Raw genomic sequence first — 15,578 nt, forward strand, 5'->3', positions numbered from 1 at the left:
CTTCAGCTTAAAATTCAATTAGTTTGCTGTACTCTAATAATCATAAATGAGTTAAATAGAAAAAAACTGACCATACAAATGAAAACCATGGCTCTCTTCCTAAATTAATCTTCATGAGCATGTTAGCATGGTGCTACAATAAAGATAAAAAAAAAAAAAAAACTAAGCTGAGACTAGCCACAGCATAGAATAGAATTAGTAGGCATAAAACTTGTACAGATATGGTATAAAATAAATCACCATTAACGAATTACAAATATGTTAAAGGGCAAAAAAAAGTGATAAGTGATTTTAATATTACAGCCTTTTTTTTCAAACATCTTTAAGAGCAATGCTAGCAAAAGGACAATTGTGTCCATACTGTAAATCACAATAGTGATTTTATTATTACACAAATTACAGCTCTGTTTAAAAAAAAAAAAAAAAGTTTTGATATACACAGACCCCTTGAGATAGCTGAGCTTTGATGCATTTAAAGGCTGAGCTGACCAATTATTATTATTATTATTATTTTTACGTTTCCAATCTTTCTCTTACAAGAATTATTGAGGAAAACAAAATATCAAATGATTCCATGGGGTCCTTAAACAAATCCAATCCACATTTTCTACACTTATGTACAGACACCAAGTAACTGGGATTGTAAATGGCTTATTCACAATTCCACCATATTAAAACACACAAAGCACAAAATAGATAATACAGACACCCACAGAAGAAAGAGTCTTCATGCAGAGGCACCGAGAGTCAGTCAGTGTTGAGATGAAAACCTGTGAGGCAGAAAACACACATCAGACTCTCACCAACTCACACGTATTGGGCACTGCAGGCAGGGTGCTGTAAATACCTCTTTAATCTCTGTACCACCCCTGTGACCATTGAGTCAGTGATTTCGGGACATGTCTCTTCAGCCAGGAGCATGGCCTGCTTCAGCTCCTCTAACACCGCCGGCTTATAAACACCTTGCTTCTGCTTTAGCTGACAGAAAAACAAACACATCCATTCTGTGATTGAGACTTTCATTATATACAGCATTGTTAGTTCAGTATGCACTGACATTCATTTGCCTGATCAAGTTCCACTCAAGGTAAACATCAGCAAATACATTAAACGTAAATTGGAAGGTTAATCTGGATTAAATTCTTACCTCTGCAAACAATGGTAAAATAATAGAGGACATAGACTCTTTGCTCTTGGGCGGAGGCTTCTTTGTACTCTCTGGCACCTAAACAATGAGAGAAAGGCAGACGTTTGTTCTTCCTGTGATGTTTGTACTGGCTACCGTATACAGGGATGATTTTACATCCGAGTTAGTTCTGGCTGCAGACAAAGTTTTAATAGTTGGTTATTTTAATATCCATGTTGATAATGAAAAATATTCATTTAATATCAGATCATTATTTAGTTTTGTGCAAACTTCATATAGCCAAAATTGTAAATTCTACTTCTTGTTACAAGTATGGAAGAACCATCACTTCTACCACAAAAGACCTTCCTGATGCATCCGAATTCCTTAGCATATCATAGAGGTATTTCACATTGCTTGGCAGGAAAACAACCTATCCTACAGAGAAGCAATAAAAACTGCTAGATCCGATTACTTTTCTTCTCTTTTAGAAGATAACAAACATAACCTCAGGTATTTATTCAATACAGTGGCTAAATTAACTAAAAATAAAGCATCAACAAGTGTTGACATTTCCCAACATCACAGCAGTAATGACTTTATGAACTACTTTACTTCTATAATCGATACTAATAGAGATAAAATTATAACCATTCAGCCGTCAGCTACAGTATTGCATCAGACAGTGCACTATAGACCCCCTGAGGAACAGTTTTCTCTCTCTCTCTCTCATTCTCTACTATAGGAGAGGAAGAATTGTATAAACTTGTTAAAGGGTTAGTTCAGCCATATAGCAAAATTATGTATTTAATAACTTACCCTCGTGTTGTTTCAAACCTGTAAGACCTCCGTTTATCTTGGGAACACAGTTTAAGATATTTTAAATTTAGTCCGAGAGCTCTCAGTCCCTCCATTGAAGCTGTGTGTACGGTCTACTGTCCATGTCCAGAAAGGTAAGAAAAACTTCATCAAAGTAGTCCATGTGACATCAGAGGGTCAGTTAGAATTTTATGAATGATACTGCGCATGTGTGATTCAGCATGGAGGAAACCGACACACAGAGCGTCTGAACCGAACTTATTGTTTTGGTGATTGATTCTGTGCTAGTGTTATGAGCGTGGGTAAACCAAAGGCTTAAATCAAGGGCAATCATCACAAATGACGCCATTACATCGAGCGCAAAAGAACCGGTGAACCGTTTTCTTCAACCGGTTTATTGAATCGAACTGTCCGAAAGAACTACTGGTGATCCAAAAACCGATGCAACTGGTTCTTGACTTGTGAACGAGTCAGTCTCTTGTTCATTATCTGGCTCGGCTCGGTGTTCATCTTCAGTTCTCTCTTCACAGCAGTTCAGTCAGTGTACCGTTTGAGTACATGCATTACTCCATGATATTGGTTTGTTTGAACTCAGAGGGAGTGTCAGACACATTAAAAAAGTTAACAGCTTAATCATTTGTGGATTAATGCGTATTATAGATGCGGACCGAACAATTCAGTTCAATTTCATTCGCGAACCGGATATCCAGACTGCTTTGTTTTGAACTCTCTCACAACAGACACGGAAGAGAAGACAATGCTGAATAAAGTCAATGTTTTTTTTTTTTTTTACTATTTTTGGACCAAAATGTATTTTCGATGCTTCAAAAAATTCTAACTGACCCTCTGATGTCACATGGACTACTTTGATGATGTTTTTCTTACCTTTCTGGACATGGACAGTATACCATACACACAGCTTCAATGGAGGGACTGAGAGCTCTCGGACTAAATCTAAAATATCTTAAACTGTGTTCCAAAGATAAACTGAGGTTTAACGGGTTTGAAACAACATGAGGGTAAGTTATTAATTACATAATTTTGCTATCTGGGTGAACTAACCCTTTAAATCATCTAAGCCAACAACATGCATGTTAGACCCTATTCCATCTAAGCTCCTAAAAGAGGTGCTTCCAGAAGTCATAGATACTCTTCTGACTATTATTAATTCCTCATTGTCATTAGGATATGTCCCCAAAACCTTAAAACTGGCTGTTATTAAGCCTTTCATCAAAAAACCACAACTTAACCCCAAAGAACTAGTTAATTTTAGACCAATATCGAATATCCCTTTTCTGTCCAAGATACTAGAAAAGGTGGTATCCTCACAATTATATTCCTTCTTAGAGAAAAATGGTATATGTGAGGATTTCCAGTCAGGATTTAGACCGTATCATAGTACTGAGACTGCTCTCCTTAGAGTTACAAATGATCTGCTCTTATCATCTGATCGTGGTTGTAACTCTCTGTTAGTGCTATTGGATCTTAGTGCTGCGTTTGACACAATTGACCACAACATTCTTTTGCATAGGCTAGAACACTTTGTTGGCATTAATGGAAGTGCATTAGTATGGTTTAAATCATACTTATATGACCACCATCAGTTCGTAGCAGTGAATGAAGAGGTATCATATCAACCACAAGTGCAGTATGGAGTACCTCAAGGCTCAATACTAGGGCCGCTACTCTTCACGCTTTACATGTTACCCTTGGGAGATATCATCAGGAAACATGGTGCTAGCTTTCACTGTTATGCTGAAATTACTCAGCTCTATATTTCTTTGCGGCCTGGTGAAACACACCATATTAATTAACACACCGTGTTAATTATAGGACCTAAAAACTCTGCATGTAATAACCTAGAACACTGTCTAAGACTTGATGGCTGCTCTGTCAATTCTTCGTCATCTGTTAGGAACCTAGGTGTGCTATTTGATCGCAATCTTTCCTTAGAAAGCCATGTTTCTAGCATTTGTAAAACTGCATTTTTCCATCTCAAAAATATATCCAAATTACGGCCTATGCTCTCAATGTCAAATGCAGAAATGTTAATCCATGCATCTATGACCTTAGGGTTAGATTATTGTAATGCTTTATTGGGTGGTTGTTCTGCATGCTTAGTAAACAAACTACAGATCAAAATGCTCAATGTTCAAAATAGTTCAGGAGTTCTTACTAGAACCAGGAAGTATGACCATATTAGCCCGGTCCTGTCCACACTGCACTGGCTCCCTATCAAACATTGTATAGATTTTAAAATATTGCTTACTTCTTAAAAAGTCCTAAATGGTTTAGCACCTCATTATTTGAATGTGCTCTTGTTACATTATAATCCTCCACGTCCGCTAAATTCTCAAAACTCAGGCAATTTGATAATACCTAGAATATCAAAATCAACTGCGGGCAGCAGATCCTTTTCCTATTTGGCGCCTAAACTCTGGAATAACTTACCTAACATTGTTCGGGAGGCAGACACACTCTTGCAGTTTAAATCAATATTAAAGACCCATCTCTTTAACCTGGCTTACACATAACACACTAATATGCTTTTAATATCCAAATCCATTAAAGGATTTTTAGGTTGCATTAATTAGGTAAACCGGAACCGGGAACACTTCCAATAACACCCGATGTACTTGCTACATCATTAGAAGAATGGCATCTACGCTAATATTAGTATGTTTCTCTCTTATTCCGAGGTCACCGTAGCCACCAGATGTATCCAGATCAGAGGGTCACTGCAGTTACCCGGATCCAGTACGTATCCAGACCAGATGGTGGATCAGCACCAAGAAAGGACCTCTACAGCCCTGAAAGACAGTGGAGACCAGGACAACTAGAGCCCAGGTACAGATCCCCTGTAAAGACCTGGTCTCAGATGACCACCAGGACAAGACCAAAGGCAAACCGATGATTCTTCTGCACAATCTGACTTTCCTGCAGCCTGGAATTGAACTACTGGTTTCGTCTGGTCAGAGGAGAACTGGCCCCCCAACTGAGCCTGGTTTCTCCCAAGGTTTTTTCTCCATTCTATCACCAATGGAGTTTTGGTTCCTTTCCGCTGTCGCCTCTGGCTTGCTTTTTTGGGGTCGCTTCATTTACAGCAATATCGTTGACTTGATTGAAAATGATTGCACAGACACTATTTAAACTGAACTGAGATGACATCACTGAATTCAATGATGAACTGCCTTCAACTGTCATTTTGCATTATTGACACACTGTTTTCCTAATGAATGTTGTTCAGTTGCTTTGATGCAATGTATTTTGTGCTATATAAATAAAGGTGACTTGACTTGACATTGGCCTACACTTTATTGGCTGAATAACTGGCACGAATAGAGTGACCACCTGTCCCGCTTTACATTGTACAGCAATTTTACCCTTTGTCCCGCCTCACGCAAATTGAGCATCTGTCCCGCTTTTTCATTCGACCCTGCCTAATAAATACATGGATACGTCCATAAGCATACTGTTAACTTATGTCCAATAGTCCAGAGGAGAGCAATAAAAGTGTTAGTCGATAGGCTGAGTCGTACATCAATCAAACTGTTGACTGGTGCACGAACGCCTCCTCAACATTCAACAATTTCAATTTGGAGAGAGCGTGCGCTGTTCGGTCAGGTTAAACCTGTAGATGGTGAAGCAGAGAGAGCTTTTTATGCAAAAGCAGTTTTTCTGTGGGACATGGTGGAAAATACGATGTGAAGCGACATGGTGCATGTGAGTACCACAGAAAAAAAAAGCACATCATCAAGAAACATGCAAATCAGTGCAATCGTTTTTCAATAAACCAAATGACTCACAGGCTGACAAAGTTTTGGCAGCAGAAGTGACGAGCATTTATCATCATGCCGTACATCACACACATTCATATTGCTCCACCGACTGCAGTAATAAGTTAGCCCCAGTAATTTTTTCCAGATTCTGAAATAGCTAAGAAAAAAGCTGTAGAAACTTTGGGTGACATTTTGGGTCAAGTAGTGTCTTAAATCTTTTAGTTGGAGGGTTTAAAAAGAAAGATAAGGCGATATATTACAGAAAGCTTGAAATGTCTACTTTTAAACTAAAATTTTCAAACAAAAATAAATAGACTATAATCTAATTATGTAATCCATATGAAATGTGCATTTCTCTCCGCCGTTCATGGTGAGTCTACATGGTCAACTTCATCTTAGCAGCGACACAAAAAACACCAGTTTATTACTAAACAATTAAATGTCTCCGTGCTAATTTAGACACATAATAATCATTAATGGTTCTTTGTGGCAAGCCTTGTGTGTTGTCATAATGCTTATTATCCTGTAGGCTATAGCCTATTTAATTAATTAAATTAATATAAAGGGATGACAATACATTGACGCGCGTGTCACTGTTAGGCAGACTCTTGTAAATAGATGTCGAAGACTGACATGGAAGAGTTGTTGTTGAACAAAGTTATTTTTGCTTTCTTTGTGCACAAAAAGTATTTGTGTAGCTTCGTAACATTATGGTTGAATCACTGATGTCACATGGACTATTTTAACAATGTCCTTACTACATTTCTTGGCCTTGAACGTTTAAGTTGCATTGCTGTCTATGCAGGGTCAGAAAGTTGTCAGATTTCATCAAAAATATCTTAACTTGTGTTCCAAAGATGAATAAAGGTGTAATGGGTTTGGAACAACATGAGGGTGAGTAATTAATGACAGTATTTTCATTTTTGGGTGAACTGTCCCTTTAACTATCAACATTATCCACCAAGCTAGTTCCCAGTGACTGATAAACTCCATCAGGACAGTCCTTTGCCCCGACCCTCTTTGTGATATTCAAGGACAGGATCTCAAAGCACAACCGGGAGTGAAGGGTGTGCAGTTTGCAACCGAGTGGGTGCAGGGAGGATGAGGGCCAGCACCTCCAAAAATCTGAGGATGTGGTTCCCAGTTGGAAAAAGGTTTTCCCACTTTGGTTAGCGAGTGATTTTCTCCTGAGGGCAGGTCAGATCGTTAGATTTAAAGGTGAAGCATTTCAGTGTCGACAATAATGCAGTTGTTGTACAAGACCGTTGCGGGAGCTAAGCTCAAAAGTGAAGCTCTTGATTTACCAGTCAAGTTATGTTCTGACCCTTAACTATGGTAATGGCATTTGGGTAATGACCAGAAGAATGAGATCACAGGTATCACATCCCTGAGACATTCATTTAGACCTGCCTCTTTCTATAAACCAGTTGATGTGGATGTCTCCCAATAAAGGTGTTCCAGGCATGTCCAACTGAGAATAGAGCCTGGGGAGACCTCCATGTTGGAAGGCTTGGAATTGTCATGGTATACCCCAGGAGGAGCTGTGGAAGGAAAAGGATATATTGGGGGCCCTACTTAGCCTGCTGCCATTGTGACCTGGTCCTGGACAAGCAGCAAGAGAATAGATGGAAGGATGAGCCACTAACATCCAAAAACCACTTATTTTTTGTTTATCATTCCAAACCCATTATTGTTAATTGTTCTTAAGGCTGTCTTACAAACAAAAATGATCTACTTTGTTTTTGTACAATGGCGTATGTCACCTCTTTGTGTGGTTCTTCTTTTATTACGACTTCATTCTGATTCACTGTGGGCTCTTGTCCTATGACAGTGCCAAAGATCCAGTCATCAGCCACAGACTCTCCAGATGCTTCATCATCATCTCTGAAGACACATACACACAACATTTTCTCAGTGAATAATTAATTACATTATAAATATAACTAAATGTGCCAATGTTTTTCTTTTTTTAAGATTCTTACGATTCAGAATCAGAGCTTGACTCATTGCGGGCCTGTTTTTCTTTCCATCTCTTGTACTTGTCGATAAGATCCACCAGGAATGATGGCTTCTTGGCATATCGAATTATAAATTTGTGTTTCAAAAGCTCTTTAGCTGTTGGCCTCTGGCAGAGACAATACAGACATTATCTTTTGATTATACATTACTATATACATCTGGGGTGGGCAGCTGTGGCCCCCAAGCGCCAGTCGAGGGTCAAAGCAGTCCACCACCGCTATACATGCAAAAATCCAAAGACTATTTTGCAGAGTTACTCAAATCCAGCTCGAAAGGCCAATGCTCTGAAGAGTTTAGCTACAACCCTAATCAAAGACACCTGAGCAAAGCCAATCAAGATCTTCTGAGTTACTACAACATTTCAGGTAGGTGGGTTTGTCTAGGGCAGGGGTCTCCAAACTTGGCTTTGGAGGGCCGGTTTCCTGCAGAGTTTAGCTCTAACCCTAATGAAACACACCTGAACCCTCTATTCAAGGTCTTACTAGGCATGCTAGAAATTTCCAGGCAGGTGTGTTGAGGCAAGTTGGAGCTAAACTCTGCAGAACAACGGCCCTCCAAGACAGAGTTTGGAGACCCCTGGTTTAGGGTTTGACCTACAGGGCTGGATTTGAGAAACCCTGCTTTATCAGTGTTGTTAAGTCCTGCTCCTGAAGGACTACCTTCTAGCAAAATGTAGCTCCAGGTCTAACTCAGCACACCTGTAAATCCCTATAAACATGCAGGCTGCACTTACATAGTTGGGGTCTTTATTGAGACAGGCATCTACAAATTCTTTGAGAGCTTTGTTGTAGTTTCCCTCCAGTGTGGGTGAGTTTTCCTTAGGGATGAGAAATAACACCTTCATGGGGTGAAGATCAGAGTGGGGTGGCTCTCCTTTTGCTAGCTCGATGGCAGTAATGCCCACTGACCAGATATCTGCCTGCAAAACACACACACCTAAGTGACCTATTCTACATGTGGTAAAATGTGCGATGTGCTACACAAATGTTGTTGCCCTTGTTGAGAACTTATTATATAACGACTCTGGATAATAACTTTAAATGGAGCTTGGTGTTTCCTAAAGATCAATAGGCATATCAAAGGCTTACAAAGTATGGAAAAGAGTGGCTAAATAAGACATAGCCAACACTCCACCTGGAGAGCTACCCTCTTGCAGAGTTTAGCTTCAGCCCCAACTATTCAAAGTGTTCAGGATAAGTGGAAAACAACAGTCAGATATGTTGGAGCAGGACTGGAACTGAAGTCCGCATGAAGGTAGAAGAGCAGGTTGGTTGACCAGCTACTGACCCATGCCAGGCTATGATTAAAACTTTGTTACGTACAATACACAGTCAATGGATCTGACCTTTGAGTCATAATCTGCCTGTCTAATGACCTCTGGTGCCATCCAGAATGGAGTGCCCACAAACGTGTTCCTCTTGATCTGTGTGTCTGTGAGCTGCCCGGCCACACCAAAATCCGCTAGCTTCACATCACCCTGCTCTGACAACAGGACGTTAGCGGCTAGAGAAACACACAAATGCAAATCACATCATGATTTGAGCTTTTTCAGAACAGAAGTGCCATCTCGAAATGCTGGAGATTTTAAATGGAAGAAAACTGTAGGTAATATGGAACATGTACCTTTAATATCTCTGTGAATTTTCTTTTTGGAGTGCAGGTAATCCAGACCTTTCAGGATCTCTCTGAGGATGGTGGCGATATGGGACTCATCAAGAGCTCCAGGTCCAAGCTGTAGAACAAAGGACAAGCCTGTTAGAAGAGCTTAAACGTGTAGGGCTCTAAACCTCTGTAAAAACACAAGTATAATTATGTACTACATGACTATAACTACACTAATTCCTCCCGTCAACTCTAAATGAGATACAGACCCCAGACATTTGCAACTTTAAAGTCTACAAACAAAATGTATCATAATTAGCATATATAATAGTGCTTAAATGTACAATTCATAAGATATTTGCAGTAAAATATAAAAAAAAACTGTATATATTTTGTCCAGCTGATTACTAACAATATCTCTAATGTTTTCAACTACTTGTAAATATTGAGAAAATTCCCATTCTGAACAGTGACACGGGGCAGTGCAGTCGCCTGTCAATGACGTTAGTTACCCTTTGTTACTGCCTTTACTGACGTAGAAACCACATGACAACAGTGTCATGGACAAATGCGGAAGTAGTATCTAACATCCAGCAAACCACTAGCTTGCTTCAAGCAGTTCCTCATTTACTTCTTCTTGCAAGTTTTATGGTGGCTTGTGATACTTATTTACATAATTGCTGTTTACCATCTGCCGCTGGTTCTGTCGACAAGGACGTAAGACAATAAACGTAAGTGTACGGGCCAACCAAACGAACCAAGAAAAGTTTTGGACAAGAGGAGAGAAAGAGTGAGGACCAATATCAGTGTTGCATTTTCTAGATGGAGAGAGCTTCGCTACAAACTTCAACTAGAAAGATATGCCGATCTCGCTTGTGTTTTACTCGACAGGTGAGTTGTTTTGATTCATATTTTACAGAAAACGTATGCTATTATAACGATCAACAAGATTAGTATTATGGGGCATACACACCAAACGCAGGGCATCACGTCTCTAGACCCGTGCGATTACATGTCTGATCGAGTCTTTGCATTGTATGTAATCTACTCACACAAATCGTTGAACTCGCGTTTGCTATGTATGCCCAGCTATTGTGTACACTAATGTATATATTTGTTGAACAAGTGGTAATCGTTTTCATATAATCTGACTGATGGCCAAGAGAGGGTGGGAAGAAGACAACAAATCCCATCATTCCTTAGCATCATCAAACCACGTGTTTGTTATTGTTTTGGTAGTGCGCCTTCTAGTGACAGGTCCTACAACCTGTACCTTTAACAGCAACTTGCAGAAATATGCTTTTTTAAATATTGTTTTAAATTATACACTTTTAAATTTTCCAAGTTGTCATAAATATAGACTGTACTAGACAATAAAGTTAAGGAAATAAAAATTCTCACCAAATCCAGAGCAGACCCCCCTGCTAAATATTCCATGATGATCCACAGTTGTGTGTCCTGCAAGAGAGTTATTATGTCAATATTGTCTTGGTGTCTAACAAGCTGCAGTCATTTAAAAATTTCGAAATTCATGAACCAAACTTAAAGATCTAAATGACCAATTTTCTGGGAATGTCACTCCATCCAGATGTTCCCATTAGCTGTAAACCAGGAGTAGCCAACCCTGCTCTTGGAGGACTTCCTGCGAACTTCCCTGCTCCAACACACCTGCTTGTTATTTTCAAGTGACCTTAAACACCTTGATTAGCTGCTTCGTGTGTTTGACTAGGATTGGAGTTGGAGCTCTGCAAGATGCTAGCCCTTCAGGAGAAAGGTATCAGATCTCAAAAAGGCACCCAGGAGCAGTGGGCCCACAAATATATAGGACACTCTCACAACCATAGCCAGTTCTCTTTGGGAGCTCGCCAGTCCTTTTATGGTGAAATTTGCCTATGTAAAGCTATTCTAACAACCAAAAGGCCTATTCACACTAAGATATTGAAACAGTACTAAGTACTAAGATATTGAAACTGTTTCACACTGAAACAGTTCTACTCCACCATCATTGAATCCATCCTCTGCACTTCAGTAACTGTCTGGTTCAGCTCAGCTTCTAAATCTGACCTCAGAAGACTACAGAGAGTAGTCCGGACTGCTGAGCGAATCATCGGTTCAACTCTCCCATCTATTCAAGAACTGTACTTATCCAGAGTGAGAAAAAGGGCTGTCAAAATCACTCTGGACCCCTCACATCCAGCACACTCCCTCTCTGAACTGTTGCCATCTGGTTGACGCTACAGAGCTCTGAGCACCAGAACGACCAGACACAGGAACAGTTTCTTCCCTCAGGCAATCCATCTTATGAACAGCTTATAATAACGGCGGACACACTACACTTTATATTTATATACACACACACTTTATTTATCTAACACACATACTTAGTATACACTTAAATTTTGCACACAATATATATGTACATACATAACTTCACTTTGTAATATACTTGCCTACAATTGTCATTTGTATATTGTCATTCACTGTCTACATATTTGTATTTTATTCTTTTATTATGTGTTTTATGTTCTGTCGCTGTCATTCTGTTGTACTGTGGAGCTTCTGTCACGAAAACAAATTCCTCGTATGTGTAAACATACCTGGCAATAAAGCTCATTCTGATTCTGATTCTGATTCTGATATTTACACTTGGTTACTTACTGTGTATTTACTGATTAAATATATATCTGATCATACAAAGATTAATGCAAAAGTCCAAGCAGCAATTTAGTCAAGTATAAGTACATCACAATGTTCAAGATATATATATATATATATATATATATATATATATATATATATATATATATATATATATATATATATATATATATATATATATACTCTACTCTACTTCTCCCAAAGAAAACATTTTCAGCCAAAACAAGTTGGGACCTCTGCTATCCCCAAATACCATACAGCTTACATCTTAAATCCAACTTAAGTCATCATAAGCTGACTGATACACATTAAACTGCTTTAATGGCTGCTTTAAGTACATGGGCCTCACCTTCAGATAAGAGCCATAGTATTTAGTGATGAAGGGGCTGTCACACTGGCTGAGGACTGTGATCTCCTGTTGGATGTCTTCCACTTCATCTTCAGCCTCCTCCAGGTCAATAATCTTTATAGCGACCTTCTGTTGCGTGTGATTGTCAATGCCTTTAAAGACCTCTCCAAACGACCCCTTCCCAATCCTCTCTTGCTTGGTGAACAGTTTCTCCAGGTCAACGTTTAAACTCTATAAAAGAAAGAAAACTAATAAGAAGTACTCTAGTTAGTTGTATATTGAAAACATTTAAAAATCTGGAATTTGAAATGCTAGAAATCCTTTCAAGGTTTCAAGTCAATAAAAAAAAAAAAAAAAAAAAAAAAAAAAAAAACTAGACCACTGGGACTCAAATGGTGTCAAACAAACGCTATGGATCACACACAGTTGATGTAGATATTTTTCTCATCTGCATAACACCCAAAGCCCATTTCTGTCAATAAACCTGAAGAAAAATCTATGTCTGACATTGTCTGTTTTAATGGCTTCCTGAAGAATCCCCAGGTGTCTATTATAAACTTTATTATGAAATGCACTAAGCCTATTATGCAAAGGTTTAATATTAGAGAGGAATTCAAACACTGCTACAGTTACCAGATGTTCAAATAAATCACAATTTCATCCAAATAAGTCTTGCAATTCTCTTTGCTGGAACGTGGCAGGTGCATCCTGCTTTTCCCAAAGGAATTATTTCGTACTGGAATACCTTAGCTTTAGTTTAAAACATTATTGAGGCACAAATGATCCAGCAATTTGCCAGCATCTAGCCCTATATAGTCCTACGAATGCTTGCATATTCTTTTTACTTGAGGCAGTGGTTGCCAAGTTAATGTTTTGACAATAAGGAACTTTCAGCACAAAGCAATGACAAGCACATTTGGACTGTTTAAATGTTAAATGTGTCATATGATGTTGATTAAAAGAAAATGATTTGGTGTATTTGGTGTAATTGTGTTTATGTGGTTTAAGGTAAAAAAAAAAAAAAAAAAAAAACATTATTTTCCACATATTGTACTTTATTGTTTCTCCTCTATGCCCCGCCTTTCTGTAACATGTCGTTTTTTACAAAGCTCATAGGTCTGAAAAGCGATGTGTGCTCTGATTGGCCAGGTATCCATTGCTTTGTGATTGGCCGAATGCCTCAAGTGTGTGATGGAAATGTTACATCCCTTGTCAAACAGTGATGCATGTCCCTGTCAGAACACTGGCGAGACAAGACAAAAACAATAAAACCCATTAAAAAACGAGCCATTTGTTGCATCCAGTGGGGACATTTACGGATTATAATGACTTATGCTGTATTTTTTTGCCATGTAAAACATAAAACCATGTCTGCATTTGTGATTTGAGGAACAACAAACAACAAGCTCTACTCTACACCAGTGGTTCTCATTTTCAGGTCCCTGTGCCCTGATAGCACTGAAAGCGAACGTCCCACCCTCCCTGCAATCGCCGCCCAAAGCCATGCCCCTGAACGCATTTATGCTTACAGACCAGAATACCAGAGACAACATTACTGCAATAGGCTACATCAGCAGTTCCCAATTCCGGTCCATGTTTTGAAGTGAAGAAAACCCCTGCTCAGGAAGTAGGGAGCAATGAACACGGTCTAGGGATCATATCAATTGGAACAAAGTTAATTTACGTAACTAGAGTTGGCCATCTGAATTGGGTGTGTTGACTAAGTGAGACATGCAAAATATGTGTGCGATCACTGGAATTGGGAACCGCTGGGCTACATCATGTGTCCTTAACCAGAGAAAACTTTAAAAGTACTACAATACCAGAAAGGAAGGTTGTTGATGTTTGCCGGCCAGTCTAGCTCAGTCTGCACAGCGTGCATGAATGCAAGAACAGGGATTGAGAACCGCTGCTCTACACTGCTCAAAACTCACGTTTGAATCATCAGTGTCAAATCTTTTACATATGTAAACGTAATTATAGACTGGGAGTCAGAACAGCTGGCATTGTAGTCTATTCTCCCAGGATCAGGAAACATAAAATGTGCTGCACACTAAATATTTGGGTTGAACTGTTCTGGTTAAGTTGTAAATACAACTTAACCACTGATTTGTAGTTGTGACCTCTTTTAGAAGGCCAAACAAAGTATTTTTGCTTTCACAATGAAAAAACATCACCACAACATGGTGCTGACGGCAACAGCGAGAATCAAACTTATGCCTTCTTACTTTGGGTTAACATTTGCGTGTTGTTATACAAATCTTCCCACATTGTGATGTAGACATGTGGGGGCATGTTAGAACGAGCCATTTTAGGGGGGTGTTGCTGACTCAACTTTTATAAAGAATATCTCTTTGGGTTTGAGACCTTATTCTTCGCAACTTTACAGATCTTCTTCATGCACCAAGAGCTTGTAACACTCCAAAGAGAAAGTAAAACTTGAAATAACATCATATGTCCCCTTTAAAGAAGTTTATGCAGAAACAGAAGAGAGATACACTGCTAGTCTAATCGCTCACACGTCATTTACAATGACCACAGTCATGGCCTTTCCACTAACAATGGCACTTTGGTCATCAAATATTAAGTGACCTTATGAAAAAAGAAAAAAAAAAAACCTTGGGTGGAACTGAAATGATACTAAAATTACAAACTTCTACTGTGGCAAAGTCACTGAAAGTAATTTACTTATAGAATGTTTCTGCTGGTACAGCAATTTTTTCAACAGCATTTTTTATCTTATTTTTTACAAATATTAACTTCACCTACTTTACAAATTCCCCACTTGTCTGGCATCAGACCCGTACTGTAAAAAAAAAAAAAAAAAAAATAACCAGAAAACTCTCATTCACACTCAAACACACAGTACCTTTGATCCTTCAGTGTCCATGACGATGGCTGCTGCTTCCTGAATATGCTGTTCACTCTCATGTGTTAGTCAGTCCATCAGGGCTCTTTATCATGTGGGTGTAACAGGGCGGTGACACGCCCACTCTCTACCACAGTAATGGGTCAAAGAGCAGAATGCCTCTTCTTATGATTACGAATACAGGCTTAATACAAATCGTATTCCAAAAAAATTGGGACACTGTACAAATTGTGAGTAAAAAAGGAATGGAATAATTTACAAAGTGAGACATTTTGAAATGTCATGCCAAATATTGGCTCATTTAGCATTTCATGAGAGCTACACATTCCAAAAAAGTTGGGAAAGGTAGAAATAAGA

General features: G+C 38.9%; 1 protein-coding gene across 1 annotated transcript; it reads right to left on the minus strand.

Annotated features, from left to right (window-relative positions):
- Positions 1-32: 32 nt before the first annotated feature.
- LOC127965094 (serine/threonine-protein kinase 24-like) lies at positions 33-15,322 on the minus strand. Its single transcript, XM_052565656.1, has 11 exons — positions 15,222-15,322; positions 12,353-12,583; positions 10,747-10,803; positions 9,367-9,475; positions 9,089-9,246; positions 8,477-8,662; positions 7,707-7,849; positions 7,488-7,608; positions 1,148-1,225; positions 848-978; positions 33-770 (listed from the first exon to the last, which is right to left on the minus strand). The coding sequence occupies exons 1-11, from the start codon at positions 15,240-15,242 to the stop codon at positions 752-754; spliced, it is 1,254 nt and encodes a 417-aa protein (XP_052421616.1). The 5' UTR covers positions 15,243-15,322; the 3' UTR covers positions 33-751.
- Between the last annotated feature and the right edge of the window lie 256 nt (positions 15,323-15,578).

The sequence above is a fragment of the Carassius gibelio genome, chromosome B9, assembly GCF_023724105.1.
Source record: "Carassius gibelio isolate Cgi1373 ecotype wild population from Czech Republic chromosome B9, carGib1.2-hapl.c, whole genome shotgun sequence".
Taxonomy (NCBI): Eukaryota; Metazoa; Chordata; class Actinopteri; order Cypriniformes; family Cyprinidae; genus Carassius; species Carassius gibelio.

Coding starts and splice junctions, on each gene's coding strand:
- LOC127965094 (XM_052565656.1), bottom strand. CDS start 15,242: ATGGACACTGAAGGATCAAAG. Junction 12,584..15,221: donor TGGACACTGAAGGATCAAAG/GTACTGTGTGTT, acceptor TTTCTTTTATAG/AGTTTAAACGTTGACCTGGA. Junction 8,663..9,088: donor AGGCAGATTATGACTCAAAG/GTCAGATCCATT, acceptor TGTGTTTTGCAG/GCAGATATCTGGTCAGTGGG.